General features: G+C 34.6%; 1 protein-coding gene across 10 annotated transcripts in view; it reads right to left on the bottom strand.

The window, feature by feature from the left end:
- The window catches only part of TM2D1 (TM2 domain containing 1), a 158,914-nt gene that overhangs the window by 103,585 nt on the left and 40,496 nt on the right, over positions 1 to 14,833 (bottom strand). For 2 of the 10 annotated variants that reach the window (XM_060139901.1, XM_060139899.1), the window contains exon 6: positions 5,142 to 5,271. The exons of 4 other annotated variants lie outside the window; for them this stretch is intronic. In XM_060139901.1, coding sequence (XP_059995884.1) covers positions 5,161 to 5,271 — 111 coding nt within the window. In that variant the 3' untranslated portion in view covers positions 5,142 to 5,160. Of the gene's footprint in view, positions 1 to 444; positions 3,242 to 5,141; positions 5,272 to 8,522; positions 8,601 to 14,833 lie in introns of those variants that run through there. 4 more of the 10 variants (XM_060139898.1, XM_060139903.1, XR_009538911.1 and 1 more) reach the window with 4 other exon arrangements.

Raw genomic sequence — 14,833 nt, 5'->3', positions numbered from 1 at the left:
TTAGATAATTAAACTATTTGACACTGTGCCAACTAACAGATACGCTATCATTCCCCGATACCCACAGCCAGCATCCTTTCTCTAGCAGCTATCCTGTTCTCAAAGTTTGGTTTTTCTTCTCCAGCCTGTGGGATGTGAGGAGCAGGAAACAGCATGGTAAGCAGTGGTCTAACTGCAGAGCAAGGGGTAGTTGCAGGACCCTGCAGCATTTTATCCGCAGTTCATCTGCACTGGAATAATTAAGAGTTGACTGTGGTTTTGTTTGGGTTTGGGCTATTATATTTCATTCTTTCTCTATTACCCTGGTTAACTAAGACTGTATGTATGTAGCAAAAACTTTAATATATGATTACTTTTTGACTAAGAATGACGATTCTAGAGAAAAAAATCAGAAATGTATATATTGTTCATTTATTAAAATAACTTAAATACCACATAACATTATTTATCATTATATAAATGATGATACAGAAATGGAATACTCAGCAGCCATTAAAAATAATTTTGTAAAAGATTATTGAAATAGAAAAACATTTACAATGTGAAGCAGGCTACAAAACAGTATGGAGAATATATCATTTTTGTGAAGAAAAATGAAAATACATGCAAGGAAAAACTACTAGGACATACAATAAAATATTAACAATGTTATCTTAGAGCTGTGGAATAAATTTTTTTTCTTTGTACTTTTTGGTGTTTCCCCAAAATTTATGCATTAAGCTTGTACTAATTTTGTAAATAGAAAAAAGCAAAATGAATGCTGATTTAATGAGAGAAAGGAAGAAGGAAGGTGCCAGAACCCTGGGGAATTATCTACATTTAAGGTATCTGAATGAGAAAGAGGAACCAACATCTTAGACTTGCACTTGTTAAGAACTAACCTTTCTCTTTTGCTAGTTTCTATCTATTTTAGCTTCCTAGCTGCCTATCAGTATAATAATACTTAACTAAGCCTTAAGCATCTAGGTTAAAATAAGGGAAAAAGACATAGAAAGTTTTTGTAAAACAAAACAAAAACAAAAAATACCCCCAAACTAATATTTCTTAGAGTCCTAGTGGTCCCATGAACAAATGCTGGCCATAGACATGACAGAATCTCTGAAATTTTAAAGAGGTCCTTTAGTTTAATACAGTGGTGGTAAGAAATCTTCCTGGGTAAAGAGGTACTTCTGGAAATGGTATTAATCCTTTCAGGCTAAAGTAGTACCATTTATAAATGCTTCTGTAGAACACTAACTGTTTCTATAGAACTGAAAGAATCCTTTCCATTTTACTCTAGAGGGTTTAGGAGTAATCCCAGGAATGACTGAGCTAATCCATCTTACAATTTTGGCCACTGTTCTAAAATCAGGGTTATCATATAAAACATCTCATACAGAGGCCTTAACATATAATTCCTACACACACTACTAACAAATAGCCATAATAATATAGTGCTCTAAGAAACTAAAAAACAAAACCAAAACAAAACTGTATTCACACGCTTTAAACATATTCCCATAATAAATAAATAAAAAGACACAGAAAAACCATCTGTAAAAGAATTACATGTATTAGGCAACAGGGAATTACACAAATTGGAAAAATGAAAGCATTTTTAGGAATTTAGGAAACTATAGTGAAAATTAAGTCTAAAGGTTTAAGAGTGTACTGTGAAGGGACTTTATTTCTAGATTTTACCAAAAACTCTTTCAGAGTACAGCTTATTTGAATAAATACTTTTGAGAAGCACCTGCTTGGAAACAGACTTCCCACCTGGTCAAGGTAACTGTAGCAATTACATAGGAAGCAAGATTTGTTTCAAGATGTGACTGCAGGTATTTCTCATGTAATTGAAGTTACATAGCTGTGGAAACTTACAGACTTTTAAATCTGAGCTTAGGTAAGTAAACTTCAAAGCACTGTGAGCAACCAAAAGGAACTAGGGAATACTAGAAAATGGGCATCTAGCTTAACTGAGGCCAAAAATATCACTGTGAAAAAGTGGATCCCAAAGAAATATAAGCTCCTTAAGGACAGAGATGTTAGTGTTTTGTCCACTGCTGCATCCTAGAATCTAGAACAGTGCCTCCCAAATGATAGACACTCAGTATTTTCACTAATGAACAAATCAGAGACCCTTCCTGGTGTATATTAGGAATCAATCCAAATTCACTTCTTATATCAATACTTAATAATCTCCCATCAACTGGAGAAGCTGTTACTGAATGACTAACATACTATGAAGCTAACTGTACTATACTGTATATTTTTGAGTGAAATGAGTGATGAAAAATTATGTTTTTTACTTTTGAAAAGCCCAGATCCCAGTAATTTTGAAATTGGTATGCCTGTTACTAAAGTAAGAGTATGACAGTATTTTGGGGACATAGCATTTCATGTATTTCCATCTTCTTAAAACCCTTCGAAACACGGCAAGAAAAACTAGTGCTAACATACAGGTGCTGCTTCCTCCAGACACTGGTGCGTCACTTAAGACACTTGTGCCGGCATCTGCCAGGCAGTGCTAACAGATGGAAGACATTAATCATCTGGTTGGTGTTCCCACTTTGTCCATCCAGCTTCAAATATAACTGCACTGAGCTAGATGAGTCAGCATCTGGTCCACCAAAAGCTAGTGCATCACTCCCAAAGCAAAAAGGAGAAAGTTCACACTTCAGAATCCTGAATCAATGCCAAGAGTATCTGCGTTGCCTCAAGGTTTCAGACTCTCTGATGACCTTTAGCTCCCTGGATACCAAGGCAAAGACAGATCTGAAAGCTCCAAAAAACAGGTAGGTTATCATATACAAGACTGCAGCCCCAGGCAATATAGATGGTATTTGTTCGCACCATGGATTAATTGCTTTGAAGGATCAAAATGCAGAAGACAGAAACATTCAACATTTAAGACAGTTTTCTTAATAATAAAGCACTAAAAAATGTGAGTAAGTCATACTTTCATTTTTCAGAAGCGAAAGGGACAAGTGGCAACTTGCCTTTGGAAAACATATTAATATCAGAGTAATAAGCTATCTATCTCATAGAGACAGTAGCCTAAGAAAGACTATTATCATATAAATCTCAAAGTTCTATTAAATAAATCTCAGAATAATGTTTTTAACTAAGACAACAAAACAAAAACATCAGCAACAACAAAAAATTAAACAGAATCTGTAAAGTGGTATATGAAGATGGAAAAAGGAAAATCTGGAAATCTACACACTGAGAGTTCTCTATTAAAATCAAGGAGGCCCAAATCCTAAAACAGAAAAAAGAAATATGTTAAAACACAATCTTTTAAAAGAATCCAATGAGGTTTTTATAGATACACATATTAATGCTTCATTTATTCAAGACATTTTTTTCTTACACTGGGAGCACTTCTGCATGTATTGTAGGAGATTATATGAATGACAATGCAGAGAGATGCCTTCTCAATAGGCCCTTCTAGTTTTAAATTTTAAATCTGAGTCTGGAATCCTAATTAAATGTTTATATGATAGGCTACAGATATTGTTTTTTAAATTACATTTGCTTATTTTTTATACATTATAGTTTTAAAACAATCTATATACTTTAAAAAGAGAAACAACAATTTACAGTGTGAAAATAAGGTTATGTAAAACTACACAACCCTTCTCATAAAGTAGCAGTGACAATTTCCAAAATGAAGATACTTAATAAAAAACAAAGCAGTTAGTGGGGGGGCGGGTAGAAGAGAACCAGTGGAGTGCACAGAAGACCTAGGTTCTAGATTCAGTTTTGCACTGATTGTGTACCTTAGTCTCAACTTCCTTAGGTCTTAATTTCTTCCCTAGTAAGAAGAGGCAGATGGATCTCTATGCTTCATTTCAATTTTAAACACAGAGACTCTTATAGTTTGTAAGAAAAGATCTGAAGAACTTTTTGGACAACGAGTTGAATACGTTCCTCAGATCTTAACAGGAAGGGCCTGTCACCATTCAACTCTCATGGCAATAACTATAAAGCATATCCCATAATTTTATTGTGAGAAAGAAAAAAATCTACCCTAAGGGCAAAATTATACTTCATATCCTATTTATACATTAAACATAGAAAATGAATGCCTAGTCCCTTCCTGGACTCTAGAAGCACTCTCTGAGATAGAGTCAACTAAAAATCCTAGGATTATGATTGTGGCCAAAACATTCAGCCTATGTTTCTCTCTGTCTTCCCTGAAAGCTGCTAGACAGTTCTAAGGCCAATTAATAATTCTCGTGGGCAGGGCCAAACTTCAGCTTAAAATAAGTACTTACAGTAGTTCAGGGTTGAAACTCTATCAACTTTCAGATTTAGGAAAAGAGAAGGAGGTTTAAGGATCATACTGACCCTAAGAAGGATGGACAGTAGAAAAGATATGCTTTATCACCTATAACACATACTTTCATCATAACCATTATATAAAACTATGGGATATCTTTTTGCTTTGATGTTATTTTTTTCTTGTGAACCTTGTCCTTTAACTATATTCACTGCAAAGAAACAGTCTGAATTGAGAACTGCAGGAGCAATGAGCATATACAAAAATGCTTTATAGAAGATTAGAGACCTGCAAGACATGGATGGACCTATAGACTGTCATACAGAGTGAAGCAAGTCAGAAAGAGAAAAACAAATATCGTATATTAACACATATGTGTGGAATCTAGAAAAATGGTATAGATGATCTTATCTGCAAAGCAAAAATAGAGACAGAGACATAGAGAACAAACGTATGGATACCAAGGGGGAAGGGGGGGTACGATGAATCGCGAGACTGGGATTGACATATATACACTATTAATACTATGTATAAAATAGATAACTAATGAGAACCTACTGTATAGCACAGGGAACTCTACTCAATGCTCTGTGGTGACCTAAATGGGAAGGAAATCCAAAAAAGAGGGGATATATGTATATGTATAGCTGATTCACTGTGTTGTACAGGAGAAACTAACACAACATTGTAAAGCAACTATACTCCAATAAAAATTTTAAAAAACAATAAAAAAAGATTAGAGACCTGCCTTTCCTGATAAGCAAAAAGACAGGTTTACAATACTAGATGATCTCTTAAATTTCCCCTGGTTCTCAAATTATCATAATTTTATACAGATAATATACTATAATTAAGATTACATATACATATCACTTACTGTTTCTTTTAAACAATATTCATGGATATAACTGCGTTTTTCTAAATGTCTCATTGGTAATACTCAGTCTTGTAAGTCTGGTTCCATAATAATCTATAATGTAACTACTTCCATCTGAAGGTCCAACAATCTAGAAGAGAAAATTTTCCAAATTACCCATTTTACAAAAGATACTTTAAAAATACTTTGAGTTTACTTTTCTTAGGTGTTAATACAATTATTTCAGTAGCACCAGAAATACAACTCTAACTCAAGCAAAAAAAAGTAATTGTGGCTCATGTAGCTGAAAAGCACACTGGGGAAGCTCACAGAATCAAGAGGGCTGCAGAACTAAGGGCCTCAACGACTGAAACTCCATGCCCCACAAGGCCCTTGGTTTGGCACCCCTGCCTCTTCGTGTAGCTCTGCCTACCTTCCTTCTACAGACAGGCACCCTCAATTGGTTGCCAATAGTTCCAGATACACATCTTCGCAGCTCAGTAGCTCCCAACAGAAAGAAAGTTAAATTTTCTTCCTCAGTGTTTATATAACAATTTCAGGGAAGAACATTCATTGATCTGCTTGGTTTTTACACCTGTTGCAGAACAAATTACTGAATCCAGGGTAATAGGATTAATATTGGCCAGGCCAGGATCCCTCTGGGAGATGAGACAGGATGACTGACAGTCCTACCAGAACCACATGGAATGGAAAAGGAAGAGATTTAAAAAAAAAAAAAAAAAGCTCATCCATGCTAATCACAGCTAATCACAATAATCTTGTCCATTTAATCACATTTGTGACAATTCACTTAACATGATCTCTCTATTATCCTTTAAGATAATAATCTTCACACTGTAGCCTTAGGGGTACACAAGGATTTACTAAGGTATATGTAGACCCAGATAGTTTCAAGGGAATTCATTTTGAGATCCTTAATTCAAGTAAATACTCTTTGTAAAACTGATCCACCTGATACCACACTAGGCTTAGAAGCAGCATGCTAGGTCCCCTGCCCACTTCTTTGCTTTCACTGTGGTCCCTTCTCCAACTTGACAACAGTAAAGCATACCTACAGTAAGGCACACCCTGAATCTTATGATGGCACATTGCCATGAGGTATAAAAGTCTCTGATGTGTCAAAGAAGGGGATAATTCAAAATACTGGATTTCAGGAAATCTCTTTTAATCAAGAGTCCAAAAATATGCTCTGTCACATCTTGTTCAAAAGATGCAGCCCTAGTAAAATTTTACTTTTAGCTTAAAAATAATTTGCTAATATTTGTAACATGTTTATGCTATTTTGATCAACAGTATATCAGTAATTATAATGACAACTCAATCCAGAAATCACAGAACAATTTTTTAATATTTTAATGAATGATATGATCAGTAGAAGATTTTCAAGCATAAAAACATATTGGGGGTAAGGAGGGTGGGAGGGAGGGAGGGAGATGCAAGGGGGAAGAGATATGGGGACATATGTATATGTATAACAGATTCACTTTGTTTTAAAGCAGAAATTAACACACCATTGTAAAGCAATTATACTCCAGTAAAGATGCTAAAAAAAAAAACAAAAGAAGGGGCTTCCTTGGTGGCGCAGTGGTTGAGAGTCCGCCTGCCGATGCAGGGGACACAGGTTCGTGCCCCGGTCCGGGAGGATCCCACATGCCGCGGAGCGCCTGGGCCCGAGGGCCATGGCCGCTGAGCCTATGTGTCCAGAGCCTGTGCTCCGCAACGGGAGAGGCCACAACTGTGAGAGGCTCGCGTACCACAAAAAAAAAAAAAAAAAAAAGAAATATATTTCTAATTTGTATGTAATGAATGTGCATTGTTTAAAATCTGAGTTACTTCTATTTAAAGTTTCTTCTTTCTTCAACTTGAATAGAATAATGTGTAGCAAAACTATGCCCTGAAATTATATTTAAAATAAGCTAACATTCATCATTTTTTTTTTCTAAAGAAGACCTGACATAGGAAACCAGTCGACTGGCCATGTTGCATTCTAACAGAAGAGAGGTTATTTGATTCTTTGCTCTTGGTTGAGCAACTCTCATGGTATTGAACATCTCAAGACATTGTAGAGAGGTTATTTTAATGATAAAAATAGATGATTTTAAGGAAATTTCTATTTTGTATGAGTCTGTGAAAATTTCAGTAGAGGCAATACTAATAAAATTTAAAGTGTATAATATACCGAGTAGAACAATGAAGAACCAAAAAAAAAACGAAAAAAAAACATATTGGGGGTACCTCCCTGGTGGTGCAGTGGTTAGGAATCCACCTGCCAATGCAGGGGACATGGGTTCGAGCCCTGGTCCGGGAGGATCTCACATGGCACAGAGCAACTAAGCCCGCAAGCCACAACTACTGAGCCCTCATGCCACAACTACTGAAGCCCGCGCACCTAGAGCCTGTGCTCCGCAAAAGAGAAGCCACCGCAATGAGAAGCCCGCGCACCGCAACGAAGAGCAGCCTCCGCTCGCCGCAACTAGAGAAAGCCCGCGTTCAGCAACAAAGACCCAACACAGCCAAATATAAATTAAATTAAATTTTAAAAAAAGATTAAAAGAAACATATTGGGGTAAAATTCTGTTGGAGAATGGGAATAGAAATAAAAATTCAAGGAGAAAAAGAAACAATGTAAAAAAATTATAATAGTGAAGGGTTCATTCATGTCTTTTTAAAGTCAATGATACTTTAAATTCTATGGTATTTATACTCTGTTGGATACATTTTAAAATTGATGTAACAGTTTTATTTAAATATGTCAATATTTGCAAACTAGAAATTATATCCTTTGCAACTATTTAAACTTATGACAAAACTTAAATGTCAACTTAAAACATGCAAAGGGTAGGGATTAAAAAAAATTTTCTTTTAGGGGTTATGCAACCAGAGTTTGAAGAACACTGCTGTAGCGCATTCTTCACTTTAAAAATAAATTTGGTTTTAAAAACTATTCAACAAATACTTAATTCCTACAGTCTATGCACTGTGCTAGGCATTATACACAGAACAGGGAATAAGATACAATCTGCCAACAGGGAGTTTATTCTAGTGAACTATAAATGTTAATGTTCAAATAACACTTACAAAGCGCTTATGTTCTAGATACCATGCTAGGTGCTGTCACGCACTTGGGGATTTCCTCCGAAGATCAAATTGCTTTGTCTTGGCATTTATGAATGTTATTTATTAATTTAAGTATAAATTAAAACCTTTTTAATGGTAACGTCACAGACGAAACTACTATGAGTATTAAGCAAAGAAAGAAAAGAATGGATGACTAGAATTTACATGTTTTGAGACCATATAAAGGAAACAAAGAAAAAGGAAAGCCCAGCCAGTAGAAGTAAGTTAAGTCATATGGTAAAAACTTGCCTAATTTGGAATATGTGCACAGATTGGAACTGGGCCTTTTGTCCTATTATTTTTTTCTTCCTATGCCATCTCCTCTGACAATCTCACTTATCCCTGTTGAAAAAAAAAGTATTCAGAAGTTGGAAATAAGGAAAATATAAGATTGGATGGCCTTTTAATATCATGCATTTCTAATAAGCCCACCTGCAGCTCATTTGACTCTCAGGAAACAGAACTATTTAACTAAAAATTGATTAGGACCCAGATGATTTACAATCTTGTCACATTACCAGTTAACATAGAAAAATGATACGGTGTCCTTTTAGTCTTGTTTCCCCTGTCCTGTAGAGAAAATAGCCCCAAAGATTATAGTTTAATTACCTATTAATACATGATCCAATTTTGTATCTAATTTAGCAATCTTATTACAGCATTTCTTTCCCCTCAAATTATGTAATTCTGGCTCCTCAACACCTAGTTCTATGGTGGTAATTCCATCCTCTTTCCACGGGTTTGGTTCAGCCTGGGCATGTAATCAATCACCAATGAGATAATAATCTATGAGACAAGTTCAATGGGAGGCTTATCTGCTTTTAAGAAGATATGTGTGTGAGAAAAAGAGATGTTTTTCCGCCTCTGAAAGTAACTACATAGCAAGTGGTGCTAACCAAAGGAACTGAAGATGGCAAAGAGAAGGAAGGAAGAAGGGAAGAAAGGAGGGAGAGAAGGAAGGAAAGGAGGGAGAGAAGGAAGGGAAGGAGGGAATAATGAATTTGGATCTTTCACTTTGTCTTTAAGCTCTAAATTAACAAATCTTAGAACTACCATATCTGCAGATCCTTGGTATATAATATAATAAACTATCACGTTATTAAAGCCAATTTAAATTGAGGTTTCTGTTACTCATAGCCAAAACTCCAGATAATGCACTTGTCTTCAATGCCTCCTACACACCACTGCCAGATCACCAAAGCATAGCACTAGTTGCTATTCTCTGCTAAAACAATTTGAAGACCTGCTCCAAAGACAACCAAATTAAGTCAGTGTGGTAAAGCATTAGACAGAAAGGAAATCTTGAAGAGAAAACTGTCGATAACTAGTTGTAGGATTAATCCTCTCTGGATCTCCATTTTTCTTAGCTGTAAATTGAGGAATAGAATAAACGAATCTGTATGGTACTTTTAAATTTTATATCTTGTTTGACTGATATTTAAATGCAAACAACTCTACAAGGTATTGTCAACATCCTTTTCTATCAACTATCCCAGCAAAGAAGAAACTGCTCTCCCTACTTAATTTTTAAGAAAACTATCAGCTGTAAAGATTTCAATTATTTAAGTCCATATTCCCTCACCAAAATTAAAAATTAAACCTGTTTTTAAGCATCTATATTATACACTTATGTATAATACAGTGCCAGTTATAAATTACTTTATTTATTTTTGAATTTTATTTTATTTATTTTTTATACAGCAGGTTCTTATTAGTCATCAATTTTATATACATCAGTATATACATGTCAATCCCAGTCTCCCAATTCATCACACCACCACCCCCACTCCCCCCACTTTCTCCCATTGGTGTCCATATGTTTGTTCTCTACATCTGTGTCTCTATTTCTGCCCTGCAAACCGGTTCATCTGTACCATTTTTCTAGGTTCCACATATATGCGTTAATATATGATATATAAATTATTACAAGTATATTATTGTACTGTTAAATATAAAACTACAAATTTTAAAAAATATCTCATACTGAGAAATATTTTACTCAGTTAAATATGCCTATGTCCACTTGTTCATTGACAATAGAGTATGAAACCTAAAATTATGTGTTTATTTCTCTCCTACGAAATAGCCTGAAGCCAAATTCTATAGCATGAAGTATTTGTTTGATAAGCTAGGGCAGATTTTTTGAAATCTATTGGGAAAAGAAAGACCACTTAACAATTAATGGACCAAGAGGTTACTACAGGTCTTCAAGAGGGAAAACAGGAGGGCCACTACATTGTGGGAAGCTATTTCGTACAAAGGGCGTCAACATCTCTTGTGTGAGAAGCCCTAAAACCACAAGAAAACAACTTCATATTTGTCTACATTAGTTTCCTGCAGCTACTGTAACAAATTACCACAAATTTAGTGGATTAAAACTAGAAATTTACTCTCACAGTTTTGGATGCCAGAAGTCTAGAATCAAGGTTATCAGTGCAGTCGTATGACCTACAGAGACTCTAGGGGAGAATCCATTCTAAGGTGCTCCTTTGGCATTGCTTGGCTTATGGCCACATCACCCCAATCTCTGCCTTTGTCTTCACACCACCTTGTTTTCTGTGTGGGTGTTTGTGTCTAATCTTTTGTCTCCTATAAGGATACTTGTCATTGGATTTAGGGCCCATCCAGATAATCTAGAATAATCTCTTCATATCAAGATACTTAATTTAATCACATCTGCAAAGACCCTTTTTCCAAGTAAGATAATATTCACAGGTTCCAGGGATTTGACGTATCTTTTGTCCTACCACACCTTTGTTCTGTGAAGATGGTTGGTGGTGGTTTGGAGGAACTGGGTGAAATTTAATTTCTCCTTTCCTCTCATTTCTGATTGTTTTCACCATGAAATTTTATTTGCAGCCTAAATGCAAAAAATCTTGAATTGTTTACTTAAAGGAGTAGGCTTTTCTATAGGTGCAAAGTCTATAGCAAGAAAAGTAAATCAGAAAACTTTAGAAGTACACATTAAAGTCAAGAATGTTAAGCAGTGATCATCAAATTTCCTGTTTTCCTGTTCTTAATCTTTGATCTCCACTATAATTCTCCATAATCCCACTCACCCACCCACAGGCACCACACAAATAATGGGCATATACTTAACTGGGTATATGACTTGGAAACATATTTATTCTTGAAAAACATGTGATGTTCTTTGAATAAATATGCATTTTAAATTTATCCAAGTGATACTGTTGTGGATCTTGTTCAATTTCAAACGATTTTCACAGTACACTAAGATTTTAAGACATTTCCATGTAGCTGTATGTACATCTAAGAAAGTGCCTGTAATTGTTGCCTAGTGTTACAGAAGATACATCCATTCTCCAATTAGTGTACACATCCAGGTTAATTCCAACTTCCTGCTACCACAAACAGTGCTATAAGAGACATATTTGTACAATGTCCCCTTGTGGACAGGAGTATGAGTATTTTGGGGTAAGTGCCCAGAAGTCTCTTTATTTACACATTAGTTATTTGGGTGATTTTGTGAATCATCTTTAGTTTATGGCGCTCATTTAACTATTAAGTTCCCTATCATTTTCTTGTTGATTTGTATATTCCACATATCAATTCCTGTTGCTAGTATTCTTTAACTCAGTCTATTAACTGTTAACTTGGCCTATGATATTCTTTTTAGAAAAGAATTTCTTAATTTTAATGTATCAAATTCAATGATTTTTTTTTCCTTTATGGTTTATGTTTTTGAGATCTTGGTTAAGAAGACTTAACCCATCTAAGGTCATGAAAATATTTTCTTCAATTAGCTTTCTGTAAAAGTTTTCTTCTCCTAGATACATACCCCAAAGAATTGAACAGGGGCTTAAACAGATACTTATACACAAATATTCATAGCAGCATTATTACAATAGCCAAAACGGGCAAACAGCCCAAGTGTCCATCAACAGATGAATGGATAAAAGAAACGTGGTACATACATACAGTGGAACATTATTATTCATCCATAAGAAGGAATGAAATTCTGAAACATGCCACAATATCAATGAACCTTGAAAACATTATGCAAAGTGAAATAAACCAGACATAAAAAGACAAATATTGTACGATTCCAACTATATGAAATATCTATAAAGTAGGCAAATTCTTCAGGACAGAGTAGATTAGAGGTTACCAGGGACTGGGGGAGAGCAAAATAGGGAGTTACTGCCTAATTGGTACAGAGTTTCTGTTTTGGGTGATGAAAAAGTTTTCGAAGTAGTGGTGACAGTTGCACAACATTCTGAATGTAATTAATGCCAATGAACTGTATACTTAAAAAAGGTTAAAATGGCAAATTTTGTATTGTATATATACTTTACCACACAAAAAAGAGCTTACCTTATTTGAACTTTAACAGTGTTGTAGTTTCGTTTGTAATATATAAACTTTTGATTTTGTTAGTGGAAAATGTATTTTTGTTTGTATATATTTAAGTATCACTCTAGTAACAATAAATTAAAGGAAAAAAGATGGTTACCAGTAACTACTTTAACACCTAAACTTTATCAACAGATATGATCCCTCATTTACTGACACTGCCTTGTTGTTGAAGTCAGACTGCTTAAGTAACTCAAGTATCTTATAACGTTATGAATGAATTCAGGAGTGAAGGGCAAAAGCTAACATTTTATGCAACTCTATCAATGTACCATTTTTCTATCTAATCCACTTATGAGTTTCTTCATATAAAGAATGCAAATATTAAATTAAAAAGAATGCAAGATCATATCTCCTGAAGACTTGGTAAAAAGTAAAATGACACAGCTGCCTCCAATTAGAGGATAATGATGCAACCTGTGTCCACCCCAGTTCCCCAAAGAAGTAAATTCATATTCTCTTAAAAGTCAAATTACATGTTTGTGTCCAGAGCTGACTTCTGTATGTCGTTAATTTTAACATAAAACCATTAAAAACATTTTATTTGTCACATTTTAATTAAGCACCAAAATTCCCACACAATGCCAGAAGTTACACATTCAGATCCCCTGACTTCATCTGATTTAAAGACTGGTTAGTATTAATCCTTAATGACCGATATAAACATCATTCCTCAAGAAATGAATAGGATTCAGCATCATATCTCCTCAGGAAAACACAGCGCTGGGCTCAGTTTCAGGACTACTTTGTTTTTTGAACATTCCTTTAATTCACTAAATAAAAATCTGCCCACAGGTAAGTGAACTAAGTGAAATCTACTGATACTTAATTGAGATGATGTGACAAAGCAGAGACTACCCAAATTATCATTCCCCTCCGTTTTCCAGTTCATTTCCCCAGTAAATCACACCAGGGTTAAATAAATAATACAGAGAACTATTTGAAAGACTTGATATCTAGTTTTTATATATTGCTGTCCTACACCTAGTGAACTATCAAGGACTTTGACCAACTTTTCCAGTAATGGAAATAGATTTAGGGTGATTACATGTTTAGTACTTTTGATCAATGGCATGTATTTCACGGAGCAAGGGCATGGGATATGCCTTTGACAAAACAAACTGGCTTACACAGAAGTGAACCTATTAACCTGAGCCTTATTTATGCTCTAAACTGAAAAGCCTAGGCTTTTAAAATTTTTAGTAAAATTCAAGAAGTTAAACAAGATAAAATCAAGATAACTTTTTATTTTCAGCTTGCAGTTCCAAAGGACATATTTCTGATTATAAGTGGGATGTTATTCTCACACCACTTCGGGGAGGGTAAGATTCTAAGTTCCTTTAGGGCAAGGACCCCAACTTATACCTATTTCTACTTTATCATACCAACTTTTATTTTTGTTCATTACCTCTCAAGTGACCCACGAAATTTAGAACTTTAAAGCCCTAAAGAAGAGCAATCATTTTTTTTAAACTATGATTTTCAGCCTCTCATCTTCCCTGTAATTGGCACAAAGCCACACTTTTCACAAGGTATACTGCATTCAGCTTAAATCAGCAAAATTTTGAGAGCATACTCTATGTTGAGCATACTATTAGTGCTACAGGAGATTAATAAAAATCTTTTTTTCTCAAGAAATTTATGTGTGAAAAATCAAACCTGGTGTGTAAAAGTTAAAAAAAAATACAAAAGCAGTATATAACCCAGGGCTAAAATGAGTTACATATATTAAATACCAAACTAATGAGATATTTAATAAATTTATTTATAAAATTTAAAAAATGTCTTGGAGATTACATTGCTTTGTGTATTTTGCTGCTTATATAGTTATTAGTTCTTTAAGGAATCTACTCTGCAATTTTTTTTTTTTAAATTGGGGTATAGTTGTTTTACAATGTTGTGTCTGCAATGTTAATAGGAATGAAAATAAAAGTAATTTCTTCCACAATGCATAGAATTTTTTAAAATTGTCACGAAGAACCCTGACATACTTCCTTCAAAAACTTTCTACATTCCAATGCATATTTCCATTTTCCCCGTACCCATCTTCATGTTTCTGATTTGTGGCTGTCTTGTCTCCACTGAACACAATCAATTTTCTTTCCTTTTTGTTGGTGGAATACACATCAATTGTTTTGGTATAATTAAAACTATTCATTGTGTGAGTGAGAAAAGAGATTTAAATGAAATCAAATATTCTC

Source organism: Lagenorhynchus albirostris, chromosome 2 (genome assembly GCF_949774975.1).
Source record: "Lagenorhynchus albirostris chromosome 2, mLagAlb1.1, whole genome shotgun sequence".
NCBI lineage: Eukaryota > Metazoa > Chordata > Mammalia > Artiodactyla > Delphinidae > Lagenorhynchus > Lagenorhynchus albirostris.
Note: the sequence above shows the minus strand (reverse complement) of the source record. Positions and strands in the feature narration are given on the sequence as shown.